At 37.0% G+C, this 18,892-nt stretch overlaps 1 protein-coding gene across 1 annotated transcript in view; it reads left to right on the top strand.

Annotated features, from left to right (window-relative positions):
* ARMC3 (armadillo repeat containing 3) overlaps positions 1–18,892 on the top strand; it is a 36,638-nt gene that overhangs the window by 6,122 nt on the left and 11,624 nt on the right. Inside the window, exons 2-6 of the mRNA XM_031554042.1 lie at positions 10,364–10,613; positions 11,768–11,904; positions 15,809–15,977; positions 16,871–16,971; positions 18,003–18,098. Coding sequence (XP_031409902.1) covers positions 10,364–10,613; positions 11,768–11,904; positions 15,809–15,977; positions 16,871–16,971; positions 18,003–18,098 — 753 coding nt within the window. The remainder of the gene's footprint in view (positions 1–10,363; positions 10,614–11,767; positions 11,905–15,808; positions 15,978–16,870; positions 16,972–18,002; positions 18,099–18,892) is intronic.

The following is an 18,892-nucleotide window of genomic DNA, read 5'->3' as shown; positions in this document are numbered from 1 at the left end:
TCTGGAGAATCGTTGTTGTTAGGAATATTTGATGAAGAAAAGTTACTTGCTTTTCTTCTAATATGGAAGAAAATACAAGTTAAAACAGAATGTGTACTTGAGGCTCCGATGATAGCTGTCTTATTAGGATAGTCTTCCATTGACTCATAACAGAAAAGCAGCATAGGCAATGGGCAATACTGCCCCCCACTAATATATATTACCCTTGACCTCTAGGTGCTTCCCCACAGCAATGAAAGGCTAGATCTGCACTCCTGCCCAATCAATCCTTTGTTTCTCAACTGAGACAGCTAATAAAGGTGTCAAATATGGTAGAGCTTTTGTAATTAGAACACCTGTTCACAATGTATGGGACAGAGACTACATTGTCATTTTTACATCAGTCCCCAAGCAACTGTTATTTGGCAAAAATAAATAAACTGATCAATGACTCCAGCCCATATAGTATTTTAACAAAAGGTCTAGAGCAGAAGAGTCCAATGCTAACAATTTTACTGGAAAACATGGATTTTCAATATGATCTCCACCAGAATGCATAAAATTTACTGTAAGTAATTTTTAGTGTATTCCATCGTTCAACCTTTTGCTGCATAGCTGATGTTGTCATGCTTCAGTAGCACATTAAAAAAAAATAGTAAATTCCTTATTAATTCAAAAACCTATATCCTCAGATTATAATTTTATTAGAATTTTATCATCAAGTAGGATGGAATTTTAGTTGTTCCTTATATTGATTATAAGGTCTTTGTAAAACAGAAAACACTTGGCAAATAAAAATAAAATTTCAAAAAATTGAAGTATACTGTAGTTTAGCATCTCATGTATTTATTCTAACATATGGTTAAAAAAAAAAAAAAGACTTGGGGTTGTTACTGTGTGCATTGCTCCAAGACCATGCTTGTGATATATTCCAGAATTGGTTTCTGTTTCCCTGCTTCTGGGAAGAAAAAAAATTATGTTCAACTATTTGCATCCATTTAAAATTTTTAATCCAGAACACTAACTTGCATTGTTGAAACCATATACGGTTATATGGATGGCTGCATGCCATTTTATAGAATCCAAGAAATCTGTCCTTTTTTGATATGTCCAAGCATCAGGAAATGTAAGTACGGTCGCTTCAATGATGTTCATTATGCTCAGATTGAAGAATCACGTACAAATGAAGAAACAGCAGTGCCATCTATTGGACAGAAAAATAAGTCATTCTGTGTTACACAACTGCCTCCAGAACAAACGTTTTACTTTCTCTTCTGCCGACATTTTCCTGTGTAAAGTATAACCGATTGTTTTTACTCTTCACGTATTTATGGTGAGCTAATCATGTTAAATATAAATATGATATCGGTTAGAAGTAACAGATATAAGATATCGAATGTACCAGTTAGGTATTAGTTAACTTGACCAGCCATTTCCTTCAGTATTGTCTTAGCACAAATGCCATTTCTAATAGCTGGCTTCATAAATCTGGCACTGTCAGAATGCTGGTCATCTACTAGAATTACCACTAAAGGAAAACATATACTCTGAAACTTACTGCCCTGTACTAACAAACTAATTAACAGCCTCCATAATATTTGTCTTAAATTGTTTATGTTAAGTGCAAAATTTATAGCATTCAGTTACTTTGGTCTGGGGGAAGAAAGGAAAGCATGGATTTTCTTTGTCTGTACTAAAAACTGCAGGAAATTGTGGTAAGCAGTTGGACTGACAATCTGGCAAAATATTTCTCCCGGGGTTTATAATTTGTATCATGCTACACATTTCTTAGAATCCTATCTGGACTCAAGATAGTAAATCAGCAAAGTTTGATGTTGCATGATTTTCTAGTTCTTGAATTCTTCAGAGGAATCTCTGGACCCATTTATATCAAGAAAACTACGTTCATGTAGGCAGCTATAGGTATTATTACAGAATCTGGATATGTGCTTTGTGATATGCATGAAGACTTCCAAGATTTGTGAGTAGATTGAGAACAGGAAGCTAGGCTGGGAAATCATTGCTTATAGGCAGTGCCCAGTGAGGAGAAAATGTTTCTTCTTTGACTTAAATCAATGTTGCATCTATTCCAAACTGAAACTCATATTCTGATCTAATGATTCAAAATATATCCTTAGTCCTCTATGTGTGGATAGTGCTCACCTGTAGTGAGAGTCTCATCTTCTTAAGAAGAGACTTTCAATTTTCAAACTTCACAGGAGGTTTTATTTATTTTTTAGAAGAGTTTGGCTGTCAAGGAATAGATTAAAAGACTGTCTGATTTTCTTATGTTTCAGGTCTTGTTATTATCATTAAGAAGTAATGATTATTGTCATTAGATACTGATATAATTAGATAGCAATCTGTCCTATTAGCAAATGGAAAACATAGTCATAAATTTTCTCTTTCAAGACTGCCAGTGGAACCTAATTCACATAAACAGATGAAAATTGAAGAGCCAGAATTCCCTGAGATATTTACATGAATGCACGTGTTAATTTATGAGAATCAATATGAAAAAAAATCGTAGTATATGAATGCTACATTTAAAAACAGATGCAGGTAATAATCCATAATACAGCTTTTGTCTTTTTCATTGTTTAACATAAGTTGGTAATCTGGAAGGAGGAAATCAACAATGGAATTCCACTAGCTGTATTGAATACAGCTAGTATGTTTTAACACTGACCCCTAGTGACAAAATTATATTTTTGAGCTACAGTTCAGCCGTGAAAAGGGGAGTTTTGTGATTTGTGTTTTTATTTTTCACATTAGTGCCTGTTCTGCTGAGCTCTGTACAAATATGACCAGTTAACTCATGTCATGATTAAATTCCTGTTTTGACTTTCTCTTGCTGTATATCTGTAGTGTGATGGGGACTTTCTAAACAGAAAAGACAGGACGGTTATTACCTGTACAAGCTTTTCTGTAAGAGTTAGATATTGTTTTGATTGAAAACTGCAGAATGTTTTATGGTAGATTTCTTCCTTGTCAAAAAAGCTGAATCAAAGCCTAATGCTGTGATGTCATGCAGAAATGGGTTTGCACAATGACTTTAACATCACGTCATTTGACTGGTACACAGCTCATGGACTGTACCCTAAATCATCTTCCACTGATAGGTGCAAAATGTTTCATACAATCACCTGCTGTTCTTTCTTAAACTTGTGAATGTGTGGATATGGAATCTATAGACCCAGACACTGTAGCTGCATTTTGTACAACTCTTTTTTTTTTCTTTCCCCCCTATGGAAGAAAAGTATTTTACTAGTTGTCATTTTAACTGTATTGCTATCAGGAGTTAAACTGAAAACAGAGTCCAGTGTACTGTATTCATGTCTAACACAAATTTCATGTACCATATTCTAAGTCTCATGAGGGCATAAGTCCTCTGAAGTGTCCCTGCAGTGACATTCAGTGGTACTCACTGAGATCAATTATATACTTTCTTTTATTAAATTAAAGGAGGTAGAGAGTTGGAGTAAATTTCTGACAAATCCATTGATGCTTTTACATATATATTTTCTTTGTAGCTATTTACTTATTATGAATCTAATTAAACATAAGATATTTAATTATATGATTTAACTTATTTTAGTCTAGTTTGAAATTATTTTAAGTGTATATAAGAAAAGAGCAGGTCTGATTACGCAAACTTCTGTGCTGCTGTGAATTTAAGCAACTGTGGTTTATTATCTGATTAGAGGCTGTCATATGCACACGAGAGTAAAATCAAGCTTTCACAAGTAACTTAAAACCTTTAGACTTGCAGTCTGGGTAATTTATGTTTACGCAGTACTGTATGTGTACTTAGATGTACTTTAAATTTTAAGAAAGGGGAAAATGATGTAAGTTTATCTGCTTTGAATCATCCTGAGTGCTTGAACCATTAGCAGGACAAAACAGATTGCTGCCATTTGAGATAAGTTTGCGGTTGTCCAGAAGAGATTTAATCAGAAGGGACGGAGAGCTCAAGTTTCACAATCCAAGTACTATTTGTAGAGAGACGACTGACTTGGCACAGTTTTGTCATTCCCCTCATCTGGTGCTTTTGAAGATGGTGAGAAGCTGCTGGCAGCTCGGACACTGTGTTCCAAGCAGTTGGTGTGGGGATTCTGCTCTTTGCTTTCATTACACCTCTGTGGAGCTGCTCTGGCAATTCCTGAATGTTCTGTGTTGTTTTGCTTTTGCGACAATGTGGATTCCAGACTCTCGACACTTGTGCTGTTATTGGTTTTTCCATGTGCTGTTTTTTGTATTAGAAAAAAGAGAGAGGGGATATTGTCTCTTTCATGAGCTTATCTGAGCTGAACCTATGTGAGGTTTTTAAGGGATATTGCTGAATTTCATCCTTTCTTCTAACAGTGGAAATGTCAGAACTTCTTTATACAGATTGCAAATAAGACTATAATTGAAAGGCTCAGTGATCAGGAACAGATATTTCATTATCAGTGCTCCTACAATATTTCAAATTCAAATTTGGTATATCGGGGTTCTAGAAGTGAGATCTTTATCAGGAAAATTCAGTGACAGACATAAGAAAACATGAGTATATTTCTCAATGAGAGTCAGATATCACAGACTTCTAGCCCAGACAGTGTAAGGTTTGATTGCTTCCAGACCATGAAGTTTATTGAGTTTTGGGTTGGTTGATGTTTTAACAAGGTACTTATTATTAAAAAATAGGAATGGAAGATTCTGTTCCTGAAATGAAAAATGAATATTGTTGATGTAATCAATATTTTTATTGCACTACAAAGAGCTCCCAAACCATAGATCAGCTTCCCATGTGCTAGATTCTTACCTGTAATAAACTGACTGACGTTAGTTTACTTTGTGTAGTGAAGAAAGCAGAAGTAATGTTAGTTGTTAAATAAAATGAGAGTGACTATATAAAACAGTTGGTTTTGAAAATAATTAAACTGCAAAATGAACATTTTGCTAAATGCAGAAGGCGTTTACCAAACATGATTACATAACAAGGTAAATAAAGAATTATAAAACTAATAGCCTTAAGGGACAAAAATGAAGTTTTTCAACTTCTGGTTATGATGTTCTTTTTCGGTCTCTGAAGTTGCTTTCCACTTAGAAATTATGTGATAGAGCTGGATCAAAAACACCGTATGTGAAGAAGTCGTCACACGATTTAACACAGATAGAGTTGATTTTAAAAAGTGTGTGTAATTAGATGCATAATTCTTATGCATAATTTACATGCAATTATGTATGAAAATGAGATATGCACATGCATAAATGGCTAGCTAAGCACCTCACACACAATCACAGTAATTTTGCACAGAAATTAAACATGCAGTTGCAAATTCATATTGGAAAACGAAGTCCATGAGGAGTCCGGTGGCCTTTGTGAGAAGGAAATTTATTTTTTTAATAAGGAAAAAAATCAGATTTTTCTTCAGTCAAGAAAGGAAGAATTAAACAGCATAGAAAAGAATCAGAAGTAAAATTTAATACAAACCTATTTATTTTCAGTAGTAATAGAAGGAACAGAAACAAACATCATCGTTTTTATGAAGCGTCAATCTCACAAGTGTTAATTAAACCAGAGCAAATCCAGAGCAAACAGTGGTGTGAAGCTGCACCACAGCTCTTCCGCTCCGTCTCTGCTCCATGTGAGGTGGCTCGGTTTAGCGGCTTGGGGGGCGGACTCCGTTGTTTCTGTCAGCAATTCAAACACGGACAGTTGCTCTCTCCATTATGCTGAACCTTCTCTTCAGGGGGAAAAGCTGGCTGGATCCAACCATACGCCCTGAGAGTCAATAATCCGTTCTCTTTCTTGCCGTGGCTGGGAGACTTGGGGGGGAACAGAGCTATTATGCTTGATGCGATGCCAACAAAGCCGTGGCTCTTGCCCCAGAGAATCTGCACGCCTGAAAAAACAATAATCTGGGTGTTTAGTCAGATTTTTACTGATGATTGTTTACGCAACACTCTCTACCAGTTTCTGAGCTTTCCTATGGCACCCCTGACAATTAAAACAATGACACATTTAGTTAAATGAAAATCATATGCATCCCCATCTTAACTGTTTAAAAATAGCTTGTATTGTGACAGTTTTGGTAACAATTTTATTGTCTACTTTGAATTTAATTTGTGCAGTAAAAGACAGTGAACAAAACTTTTGTTTTCCCCAAGCTCTTAGCATTTATTCTTTGAGTTCTCAGTGATCTTTCAGAGAATTTTCAAATAAATATCTTAATAACTTGTTATGAGGTATATTTAAAATTAATCCTTTAAGTTAAATATTTAATATCTGAACATTTAATGCTTGCTTTTCCACTGATGTGTATGAAAAATATTTTAGCTATTCTTGAATGTAGGCATTTGAAACAATTCAAATGTAATCCTATTGTGCTGTACTCTCCAGTTAAGATAGATGCCTTACCCTGTTATTTAGACACCCTAATGATCACAGCCACATAATTCTGTATCATAGCATTTTAATTATTTCAACTCTAATTTGAGCTCTTCGTGTTTGGGATCCAGATAGTCAGCTTTTACTTTTGAAGAAATGTGATGTTAAATGCAACATCCTTTTTTTTTCTTCCTCTTGTCACTATCTTATTTTCTTTTCTCTCACCTCTCCTGAGGATCCATATAATTTTTTTCACATAAAAATTTTACCCTTTCCCCCTCTCCCCCCTCTTTTTTTTTCCTCTCAAGCTAAACCAAGATTTACATCTTCCCTTGAGGATGAAGTCTTGTGCTGGGAGCACTGATGGAAGTGCATTATCCCAGAAGGATGTCTGAAACAGAAATTGTGAGTTCTGGAGGCAGGGAGAGGCTAGCAGTGATCTATGTTAGGCTAAGGCAGTGCTGGTAAAAGCTTCTTGCTCTCACTTTTGTTTCCTTGTAATAAAAAACTACACAGTGCATATCTTTGCCCAAGATGGAAGAGAATTTCTTCCATACTTAAGTCTTGATGTTGTAGTATTTTGCAATCTTAAGAACTTATTTATATTCACGCTTTCAGTTCCCTGTTGAGGTCAGACACTGCTGTCTCTTTAGCACCTGGAGCTTTGTGGCTCTTCTGTATTTTCCAGAGGGCTGTGGGATAGGAGTGAGTAGAACTGTGGGTTTTCTGCTCTTCCCTCATACCTCTGCTGTAGACATCCTTCATCAGGTCACAGTGCTTCCCCAAGGTGTTCCAGCCCTCTTAAAATCTTATCCCCAAAGGTTACTTTCAAATCTCATTACCTGCTGTTGTCGCTTCTCAGATGAATTCTTGTTGCTGTGTGATCTGTTGTGCTCCTTGATTAAACTACTGTCATAAAATGGTGATTCAGAATGAATCTGTGTGGAAGTAGAATACAGGATTGAAATAAATATGTATGATTGTCTAAACCGGTGATTCTCAACCTTTTTGAAGTTGAGTGGCACTTGAGAAAATTGGCTGTGCTGTGTAGCTCTGAGGTCAGTTCTGAAAGCACGAGGAACTGCACCTTGCTCTTTTGTTAAGTACCTGTGTACTTCTGTGCCTTATGCAGATTGTAGCAAACCTGCTTATAATGCAGTTGACTACCTGGCTCTGTTCTCTCTGTCAGTCAGCAGGGACTGTTTTTATTAGGATTTTCTACTGGAGAATCCACATGCTCTGAGGTGTAGCACAGGAGTAGTAAGTCTGCCCTTCGGTGAAATGCTGGATGTATTACACCTGTGAGATGCAGGGATCCAATCCATTAGCAGTAGCTCTGTCTCGTACATCCTGGAAGCACTGGAATTTGCATGCATCCACTGTAGAGGAAAAAAAACATTTGTTTAGTTTCTGGATAAAGTACGTGTGTATATATACTGTGCAATGCTGTAAATCTGATAGCTTACCGACATGCCTTACTGTGCATGGCTGTGCACGTGTGTGGTGAGTCTCTCCCACACTTTGCTAGTAGGTACATTAAATCATTGATGCATGTGTCACCGTGTAATGTGATTATATGGTAGGGTTTGCTGTGTATTTGCTTTGTATACTTTGCAGAAATGAGTGACCATCAGCATTCCTGAGATTTCCGTGTTTTATGAACAGTTTGACAGTCTTTGATAGGTAACACTTTCTTGTTTATGCAGTAATTTTAAGCTTGTGTTTACTTTGTAAAATTTACCAAATGGTGAATTAGATTTTTGGTAAGAAGCCATTCCAGTGAATGGAAAACTTTCACATCCAACTTTCTCCTATTAATGTGCTGCCAGAAAGTTAGCAAAACTTATAAAGTCTGTGTGATTTGTTGTTGTTGTTGCTGTTGCTGTTGTTGTTGTTGTGAAAGTGCTCGGATATGCCAGCATAGGGAGACTTCATTATGTTTTTGATCGAAAGTGTGCTAAAGCGATAATGTAAAAAAGCAGTTGCATGGAAAATTCAAATTGCCACCTGCACATTTCCTTTGCTAACAGCATTACCAACTTTTGTTTAACAAACAGATGAGCCCAATATAAAATTACTGAGGGCAGACAGTACATTGGGCATATGCCTGAAATCATTTGATCAAATTTTATGTAGAAACCCAGTGGGAAGACAATTCAGTTTTTATAGTGTTCTGTTTTATAGTGACATTGGAAAAATTACCACTGAAATGAACTAAGATAATACAGATGTAAGATGATGCAGACAAAGAGATGGGTCTGTTCTTTAGTAGAAAGAAAAGCCTTGGCAAGAAGGTTAACAAGAATCTTAAATTATGGAATATCTTATGGTGTTTGAAGAATGTAAGCTATATTTGTATCAGTAGTCTCTTCTGCCTCTGGCAAAGAAACCAAGGAATACATAATGAGGTGGTAACTCCAAAAAATGTGCCTATCTCCAGCATTTGAGATCCGAATTTTTTTAGAGCATTGTAGTTTTCTCTAAGCTAAAACCAAGCTCTCTCTTGTAGGGTCTGCATCAATTGTAGTCTAGAGCTTACTGTCATTTAGGAGACACATCACCAGCTGCTTTCAAATATATTCTGTATCCCATGTATTAGGTATGAAGTTGATTTGGGGAAAAAAAAAAAAAAAAAGGAAGCACTGTTCAGGTGAATGCTAGCAGCAGAATAGCAGTGTTAAGGTGAAGTGCTCATAGGCCAGTTCCTTCTGCTGTGACCGAGTTGTATTGTCGAGTAGCTATTAGTTTTGCAGTACATCATTTAGATCCTCCAGATGTGGCCTCCAATAGTACAGCTGCCTATATCTTCTACTGTCTTCTGCTTTAATTTATGCTTCCTTACCAGTGCTTGGCTGTTCTCTCACCTAGCTCTATGAAGGGATCCTCAAAAGTGTCCCAGCATTTGCCCCCCAGTTTGTTTGTGTTTTTTTTATTTTTTTATTTTTTTATTTTTTTTGCAAAGAATCTATTTTGCTGGTCTAACTCAGAACTTGGCCACAGCAGCAGCCTTCAGGCACAGGCTGCATGTGTAGGAGCAAGGAGAATGTTTGTTTGCTACTGATTGGCTGGTGATGTGGAACCATGAAACTTGGTACTAATGCATGAGTATCCAACCTTTTGGCTTGCGTGGGCCACACTGAGTGAAGAGGAGTTGTTCTGAGATGCATATAATTTGCTCTGAAAGTAATGCCTCCTATTTATTTCCATGGAAACTACAGCAGATACAAAGAGCACAATAACATTATTTGATAGGGCAAATTCTCAGATACAAAACATTATTTTTCAATGTAGTCACCACCATTAGCTATGCATTTTCACCACCCATGAACAAGAGCCTGCATGCCACGCTTTTAAAATCTGCACCAGAGGAGGTGAGTCGTTGCCGCTGCTGAAATGCACCGCCCAGTGCCTCACTGTGCTCATAACCACTGGTTGGTCTCCATAAATGTTCAGCAAGCATCAATGTATGTCACTGCATGCCATTTTTTCCTCATGGAGAAATTCCACACCTTTGCTTCATTTGCACTTCCATGTCAGACATCATTCTGCCAGACTGCCCCTCTGCTGCCATCTGTCTCATGGCAACAAAATGTGATAGAATATTGGTGGGAATGTTCTGCTTCTGCTGCCATACCACCAACATCCACCTCTGGCGTCGTGGACCAACATAATAAAACCAGAAACTTCTGAAAGAATCAGTGTCCTAATAAGTTGAAAAATCCAGGAATTTGTGGCTTGGTTTGCTTGCTTAGGTTGTGCCTTTTGAGCAGTGCTTCCCTCTGTGAGTTAGATCTAGGTAAGGCATTGGAAGGAAGGCTTTCACAATTCAACTTTTAGTTTCTATTTCACACTGTGATTTAGAGCATAAACATCAGCCTTTCAAATTATTGCAAGTAAGCAACGTTTCACATTCTTGAAATGTAAGACTAATTTTGTTGGTAAATATAACACAGTAAGTGGAAACAAATGTCCTAAAAATAACTAAGATTTTTTTCTTCTTCATTTTCTTAGTGCTGTTGCAGAAGCTGAAGGAATTGAGCCTTTAATAAAGACCTTAAATGCTGAGAGACACAGAGCCATTGCTAATGCTGCTGCAGTGCTAACAAATATGGCCATGCAAGAGCCTTTGCGCTTACGTATTCAGAGCCACGGCGTGATGAGTGTGCTCACAGGGCCGCTACGTTCTGCCAGCAGCCAGGTGCAAAGCAGGGCAGCACTCACTGTGGCTGCCTTTGGTTGTGATGCTAATGCAAGAAGTGAGGTAAGTCTTCTCCAAGATTGGGTTTGTTTGTAAGAATTCTGAGTCCTTTTTGTTATACTTACTGAGGATCCCTGTATTTTGTTTGTCTGCTCTAGAAGTTGGTTTCTAGATAGTAACTAATTTTGTATGGTTACGATAGGCTCATTCAGCTGAGTTCACCTCCATTTGTTATGAAGACTTGGAAAAGGTTTTCCTTAATTTTTATTTTTACTGTTGTATTTGCCTGCACAAATTCATGCTACACAGCTTTCCTGTAGCTTTAATGAGTTTCAGCCAGGACTGTATCTTAATCACTATGTTTATGAGTATTAAACATCAAACTTTCTTTCAGCTGCAACTGACAGCTGTATTTTGAAGATGATAAGTTCTCATTGCTCCCCTCAGTGTTTTATTACTGCCCACTTTCATGGCCTGAATGGCAATGCCTGATTTTGATTTATGAGATACTGAATGTGCACAGAATAAATGTAATTCAAACAAAACTCAAAATGTAATTATTTCCTCCATCAGTAGCATTCAGCTAGTTGAACTTTTCACTGTTTATCAGTGGTCGTATTATTTTCATAAATAAGGACGGTGCTCTGTGCATTCATAGATCGTAAGCTGGAGATTTCTCAAGGGTCAAAGCTGTTACTTAGGTCATGAATAAGGGGAGTGGGTAATCCATCTACCTCTTTCAGTGTCCTTAAAATGTCTTTATCTTCAGAAATCCAAATGAGCAATATTTCCTCCAGCATTTATAGGAAAGACACTGTAGCACGCGAGAGGATAGAATGTTAATAAGACTGCCGTATATACAGTACTATACAAATTCAAATAGATTGTGATGTAAATTAGTTGCTAAGAAGCAACAGAAAGGAGAAAAAGGTGTATAACTCTCCATGGCAGTCTTGGGCTGCATAGTCTCTTCAGTTTCTATTTTGTAATCTTATAACTGAAAAGGAGAGTCAGAAAGGATGTGTGCCACTCTTGAACCTCACTTCAGCTCAGAGCAGCACAGAAGTAGAGAACTACCATAAATGGCCTTTCTGGCAGCCCAGCATTGCTTGTCTACAAGTCTTGAATCAATCTTTGGATGGAGAAATTAATATGTTGTTTTTACTAGATTGAAGTAGGTGAAATATGTCAGCATCCATGTCTTCATGTTCTTATAGTTAAGAAATGCAGGTGGATTGGGACCACTTGTTGAGCTGCTACATTCAAAGGATAAAGAAGTCAGAAGAAATGCCTGTTGGGCTGTCATGGTCTGTGCAAGTGATGAACTAACTGCTGTCGAACTGTGCGGGCTAGGGTGAGTAGAAATAAGATCAAGGAGCAGAGGGAGGATTTTAATGAGATAACTCTGTTAAGCTTGATCTTTCTGTATTGATAGGACAAAATTAAGCTGTGCTTTTTGGTAAACAGAAACTATTTTTGTATTGCCAGTGGTATGGCTGAAATGGTCCTGATTTTACAGAAGAAAAACTGCAAGCCTGAAGAAAGAACTGTCAGGAATTATAAATATGTTTATTGTTTCTGTAATCAAATTAGCTTTCTATTGAAGATTTACTTAAATTAGTCAAAAATAGGGGCTAAAAATGCCCCATACATTTGAAATTGAAAGTCAGATTTCAGGCTAGGTTCAGTATACAGTGAACTGTACTTACTACACAGGGGCTAATTTTTGTTAAAGAGCTCTGATTAACTACAGATGTGCTGAACTGTCATTTTAAAGAGAATCTGTCATTTTCCTTCTTGAAATCTCCAAGTTCCATATATTAATATTTGAATTAGAAAAGCTGCTTTAGCAGTAAGTCACAAGACTCGTATATGAGGTGACTCTTATTGTTGAAGTGAAATATATGTAATTGCCCTGCTCCCTCTGCTGGACACTTCTCTGGCTGCTGCACAGATGCTTGCAGCCCGTATGTGAGGGAATTCTGCAGTCGGACCTCAAAAACAGATCTGGAGGAGACCTCAAAGGTAGTGCTGTCTGTCTGCCTACTGTGACTGAATCAGGTACACTGATATATTTCAGCTTGTCCAGTGTGATTGTAAGTACTCTTTCTGAACGGGTTTTACAGCTCCTGAGGCAACCTCTTCTGGTGCTGAGGTATCCTTATAATTAGAAGGATTTTTAGTTTTAAATGTCCCTTACAGCAATTCTGTCCAATTATATCTTGCCCTAATTTCAGTGAAATTTAATAACCACCTTTTAATAGCATTTTATTTTTTAACTTAGCTGAATTTTGTATCAGAAATAGCATTGCCAGCAGGAACAGGGAGATAGCTGTCCCCCTATACTCAGCTCTAATGAGGCTGCATCTTGAGTACTGTGTTCAGTTTTGTGCCCCTCACTGCAAGAAAGACATCGAGACCCTGGACTGTGTCCAGAGAAGGGTGAGGGGTCTGGAGCATAAGTCTCATGAGGAGTGGCTGAGGGAAATAGGATTGTTCAATCTGGAGAAGAGAAGGCTCAGGGGAGACCATATCACTCTCTATACCTGCCTGAAAGGAGGTAGTGGCGAGCTGGGGGTCTGCCACTTGTCCCAGGTAATAGCCAAGGACAAGACAAGTTGTGCCAGGAGAGGTTCAGGTTGGATGCTAGGAAAAACTTCTCATAAAAAGCTGTCAGACACTGGAATGGGCTGCCTGTGGAGGTGGTGAAGTCATCATCTCTGAAGGTGTTCAAGAACTGTGTAGATGTGGTACTAAGGAACATAATGAACAACATTGGAGGTAGGTGGACAATTGGACAAGCTGATCTTTATCAACCTTAATAATTCAATGAGTGTATGCAATTTCTCGTGCTCCATTTAAATTTCTCAATTTCCTCTTCATGACAAAGCAAAAACATTGAACTGCATTTTGTTTTGAAGTCTGGTATCACTCTGTCACACATCTCTAAATTTCTCTGTTATTTACGCTGTTTTGAAGTGTTATCTCCCAGTCTGGATGAGGTATTTCAGCTGAGGTCATACCATCATCAACTAAATCTCAGTGATTATTTTCCATATCTTGCATACAGCACTGTTCTTATTTAATCCCTTCTTTCTGGCAGCATCAGAGTAGGACTCTAATTTATATGTCCTTCTAGTTTGAATAGTTTGAATAGTTTTTCAACCAGTCAGGCACTACTTTGTGTTATTTTCATATAGATCGTATTTCTCTGACTTGCTCATAACTATTTAAAAAGGAATGTTTGAAAAGACTTATTAAAGTCACAATGTATCTCAAAGTCGAGACGTATCTCACATCTACTCCTAGTGCCTATACATTAAGTCAGTTATCCTATAACAGAAAGGATTAAATTGGCTTTGTGTGATTTGTTTATAACATACATAATGGCTATTACTAGCCGCCTTATCTCTTGCATGCTTCCAAATTGATTGTTTAGTATTCTGATATAATATTCTTTGGACACTAAAATTTGGCTGAATGATCTCCACCATTTCCTTGCTCATTCTTCTTAAATCTAGACACTATCTATGCTCTTCTCCACTCTTCCGGCTCCTCACCTGTTTTCCCCAAATTTTCAAAGATAAGTATAAATACTTTAGAAGTTGCTTTTGCCATTGCAAAACGCAGTATGAGGTAAGTTTCAGGCATTGCTGCCTTCGTCGTCTGAAGCTTACGTGTTATGCCTACTGCTTCTACCTTCTTATTAATATTGCTGCTAGGCATCTGTTTGCAACCATTTTATCAAAACTGAAGCAAGAAAGGCTGCAGACGCTTCAGTCTTTTCTATGCCATCTGTTATGAGTTTTCTTCCCGCACTAAGTCATAGACTTACATTTTTCCCTTTGATTTGTAGTATATGAAACATTTATTTTTGTTTTGGGTCCCTGAATGGTTGTATCTTGATTTGCCTGTAGGCTTTTTGGTTTTCTCCCTTACTTTTTCTTCCCTGTTGGAAGTCTTCATATTTCCATTTCTGGGTTTTCAGGTAGTCACAGTATTGTTAGTGCTTCTGCATTTTGTTCCTTCTTGGCTTGTCTTTCCTTCATATAAGGCCAATGTGCCTCTAGTGTCATGTTGCTATACTCACTAGACTCAATTTTCCCTTTGAAAATCCCTTTGTTATCTTACATTCTGATTGCCTGATCTTGTTGAGATTTGCTTTATGACAAATAGTCTGTATGGTTGTTCTGTTTTCTCACAGTGTCTCTTCTAAAAGAGATGGTTGTCCCTTGCCTTGTCTGCAAAACTTGTTATCTGTTGTCTGATTTCATCTGACACACTTTCAGAAGTCTATCTTGTACATGTCCAGAGCTGAGGCACCTTATGTAGTTCAGAGAGAGAAACAGACAGGCCAAGTATGCCATCCATTTTATATATATACAAATATATAAAAAAATATAAAATTAATTCCTTAGAATATGAAGAATTTCTGCATGTGTGTATTGACGTACACATACAAATTGGAAGAAGTGCACACACATGAATACATCTCCCTCTTTTTTTCCTGATGTGTTTCTTTTTAATTCCTAAACAGTTCCAAAACTGAACTGTTTCTCTTGATTCAACTTCCTTTCTCTTCCTAGTAAGTTCTTCCTAAGTTTCACAGGCTAGAAGCTATCAGTACGTGCCAAGGAATAAATCCCTGCTCTCCAGTATACCCATGATTATTTGTTTCTGCTTCCATGCTGCAGAACCGCCAGCCTGGTTGTGCTGCCACAACTGCTTATGCTTCCATGCTGAGCTGAGCTGAGCTGAGTGCATCTCTGCCAGTTTCTTTCCCAAGCACAGGAGCAGCCCTAAACCAGGATTCACACCTTGACTGACTGGGAGCTTGAGTCTGCCAATTGCTACGATTGTTACAAGCTGGAGAGGGATTCCCTGAACTGTATGGTGTAGTCACCTCTGAACATAACTCCTTTTACTTGGCTTTGACATTCTTCTTTTCTCCAGTTCTCTGTGGTACCCAGCATCTTTCTCATAAAAGGTTGTGGCACCCTGTTAGCATTTTTTTTTTATGTAACTGTTTAACTGTTGAAAAGAATTGGTTTTGCTTTTGAGCACTGCAAGGCAATTTTTCTCATCTAGAGAAAGACTTCACTGTAGCACAGCAAGCTCCTTGCTAGTCTAAATAGCATTAGGCTAGCTCTTAGAGCTAGGTCTTAAGTCTATGTCTTGGTCTTGGTAATTCTGAAAACTGTTTAATAACAATGAATTGGTACTTAGTGATGAATTAGTCATTGTGTTTTGTTTAACAGTGCTCTAGACATCCTAGAAGAAATTAATCTGTCAAGAGGGTGCAGAAATAACTTTAGTGAAGCTGCTTTGGAAAGGCTACTTGATAACAATCTTTCCCAAAAGTACAGCCAAATGGGATATTTATCACCAAGTAATGTCATTACTGATGGATTCTATGATTATGGTAAGGTAAGTTACTTTAAATTACTTTACTTAGAAGCAGTAAAATTTTCTTCTTCATTTTGAAAAAAGTAAGAAGACTGTAACAAAAGCCAGCATCTGGCTTCCTAAAATAACTTTGCTTGTTTTCTTGTTATGCTGCCTCCCGGGTTTTATAATAATTTCTTTTGTTTATCTTTCTTTATGGTGAAATCTTATAATCTTTATTCTATCCCCTAATTACAGTCTTCTTCCCAATCTCCTTACAATCCTGTGTAATCTGCTGAGCTCCTAGTTCCTTACCAGGGACTTTCTCAGAAGTTAGTTCTTCTGGTATCTGTCACTGCAGTATATTTGATAGTAATCTGACTCTGAATGACCTATGGACTTTCTGTTTATTTTTACATAAAGAAGGATTTGTGTTTTCACCTTGGTCATGACCCTTTCTCTCACACAGCACTGCTGATATATATAGACTGGCTCCACTATATATCACCAGTTAGTATGTTCAGTTTAAATTAGGGAAGTACTTTACAAAATGCCCAAATTAAAAATATTCTTACTGAGAGATCAGTGAAATGTATGCCTTTAAAGCGTTTACTTACTTTTGGAAATTCCATCCTAAATTGCATTGTCTTCAAAGTCAGGAATATTACCTTATCCTAGATTATATTCTAGATTTTAGAATGACATAGTAACAATAATCACAAGCTAGATTATTTACAAATAATCTTTTCTAAGAAAATTGAAGAAGGAAAATGCAAATAGGGAGAATACTGGTTTTGTGTATTTAGAATGAGTTTTATAAATTCTCATCTAAGTCTTCTGTTAAAGAAAGAAATGCTACATGACTCTTAAACTATTTTTTGTCTTCACTTCTAACTGAGAACACCACTGAATCTTTTGCTGTAATCTTCTTGTAGATAAAACCTGGTGTAAAACTTCTGTCTTTGGAAGAACTGAGTATGCAAGAGCTTACTGACCATCGGGCCATAATCTTCATTAATGCTAAGCCACAAGAAGAGTGAGTAATCTGGTAATATTTATTTCAATAACTCATTTTTCCATCCTTTCCACTGTTTCCAATATGAAAGTACTACCTAGTTTGTACTGTGAGAGATCTATTTCAATTTTAACAGAGTGCTACATGTCCTAGAAGGCAAGAGATTGGTATTTCATAAAACAAAAATTTGTAAAATCACTATTTTTTTCCCTTTAGACAGAAAATATTTATTCATTTGATTTGATCTGTTTTTTGTTAGAAAACTTAGTGAAGAAGACTCGTTCACTGAGCACCCTTTGGTTTCTCATGGTGGAACATCCATTTTGTTAATAGCCATAACAGAGCTTGTCATCTACCATAATAATTATGCCATCAAAACTGAACATCAACCCACAACAATGAAACCTATGATTTGATTATCTTTGTGTGCAGACAAATGCATGGGATTTTAAGCACAACGTCCCAGGAAGCAGCACAAGGCTTCTGGACTTGATAGACAATCTATGCCAATTCCTTCTCTGTTTAAGCTGAAGCCAGCCTAACAAATCTTAGATTTGAATGCAGGAAGTTGGTATTGGCCTTGTTTAACTGGGAGTCATTTTGTATAAACAGTCTCACAGATCAAAGAATCCTCCACCAGTATTTTGCAAATCCAAAATCATCTTCTCTGTCAACACATCACATATTTGGTTTACAGTATCATAAGCTTCCCTTTTAAGCTTGTATACAGCACCATAAAGATGTCTGAGAATATCTATGACAAATTAACCTTTTATGCTCTTTGTTGATCCCTAAGCTTGTCTTTTAACTATTGGGTTTTCTTTCTTTGACCTTCATACAGCTTACTGCCTTTGCACCTTAGTTTCAATCCTACTATCCAGTTACTTGTCCATCATTGGTAGCCTGTGCTTTATTTTTGATCTCTGAATCAATATTATGTTTATTTCTATTATTTCTTCCTCTTATATACTTATTAATATATTTACTGTCCTTTAAATTCAAAGCTCTATTTTCATAATTTAACATGCAAATAATATCTTACTACTTTGCAGTGTCCTTGCAGTAGAGGAAAAGCCACAGCATTTATCTTATGAACAGACTACTTTGTCACCTTTTACTTCAAGAAAAAGTAGTAGAGAAAAAGTAAGGTACGGTATTAAAATTTACTAGTTATCAGTGTTCTGTTATTGTGCTGAAGTTAAAAATATAATTCTGATTGAAAATAGTAATAGACAGTTTCCCAACAGAGTACAATAGCTTAAATACAATCTTAAATAGGTTTTCAGGGTCTTTCTTTCACATCCTAATTGCAGTAATCTTCATTTGTCTAAGTAGTTATTTGTTCTCCCCATGCTGTATTTGAACATCTCCTGTTTTTCCTTTCAGTATCCCTAGGAGGCAGTGAAATGCAATAATTTTCCAGCCTGACAATTAAGCCACAGGAAAATTAGGGTAGTTCTTTCTCAGTATAAAAGCTACGCCTATGAATGAGAAGTCCCTCTCCTGCCTACATCCATCCTTTTTCATAGAGTAAATTTCTTCCAGTGAAATTCCAGAAGTGACTGAAAGCAGTGAAGAGTGTGTTCAGTACTATCTCAATTTTGACAGCAATAAGTCTAAAAATGCCTCACTCTGGAGAACTCCGTCTGATCCATACAGTACATTAGGTACAGTCTTACTAGTCCTTTTTGTGGGTCTGACCTAGTGAGCAGGTCATCTTCTACCAAATAGGTACAAATCGCTAATCTCATTGTGGAAAATTCATTTTCTTCTTCTATAGAAAAAGTGTTTGAGCCTGACCCTGCTTGATGCTTGGGGATTAGCGGTCTTATTCTGGTTTGTTGCAGCTTCACTAGCTTCCCTAACAAGGCATAGCAGATAAAGTAGAAAGCTCTGAGACTATTTTGCACAGTCTTAAAATGCAGAGCTTAGAGACTTGTTC

This window comes from Meleagris gallopavo, chromosome 6, assembly GCF_000146605.3.
Source record: "Meleagris gallopavo isolate NT-WF06-2002-E0010 breed Aviagen turkey brand Nicholas breeding stock chromosome 6, Turkey_5.1, whole genome shotgun sequence".
Classification (NCBI taxonomy): Eukaryota; Metazoa; Chordata; class Aves; order Galliformes; family Phasianidae; genus Meleagris; species Meleagris gallopavo.
The sequence above is the reverse complement of the archived record's forward strand: the minus strand, read 5'-3'. Positions and strand labels throughout refer to the sequence as shown.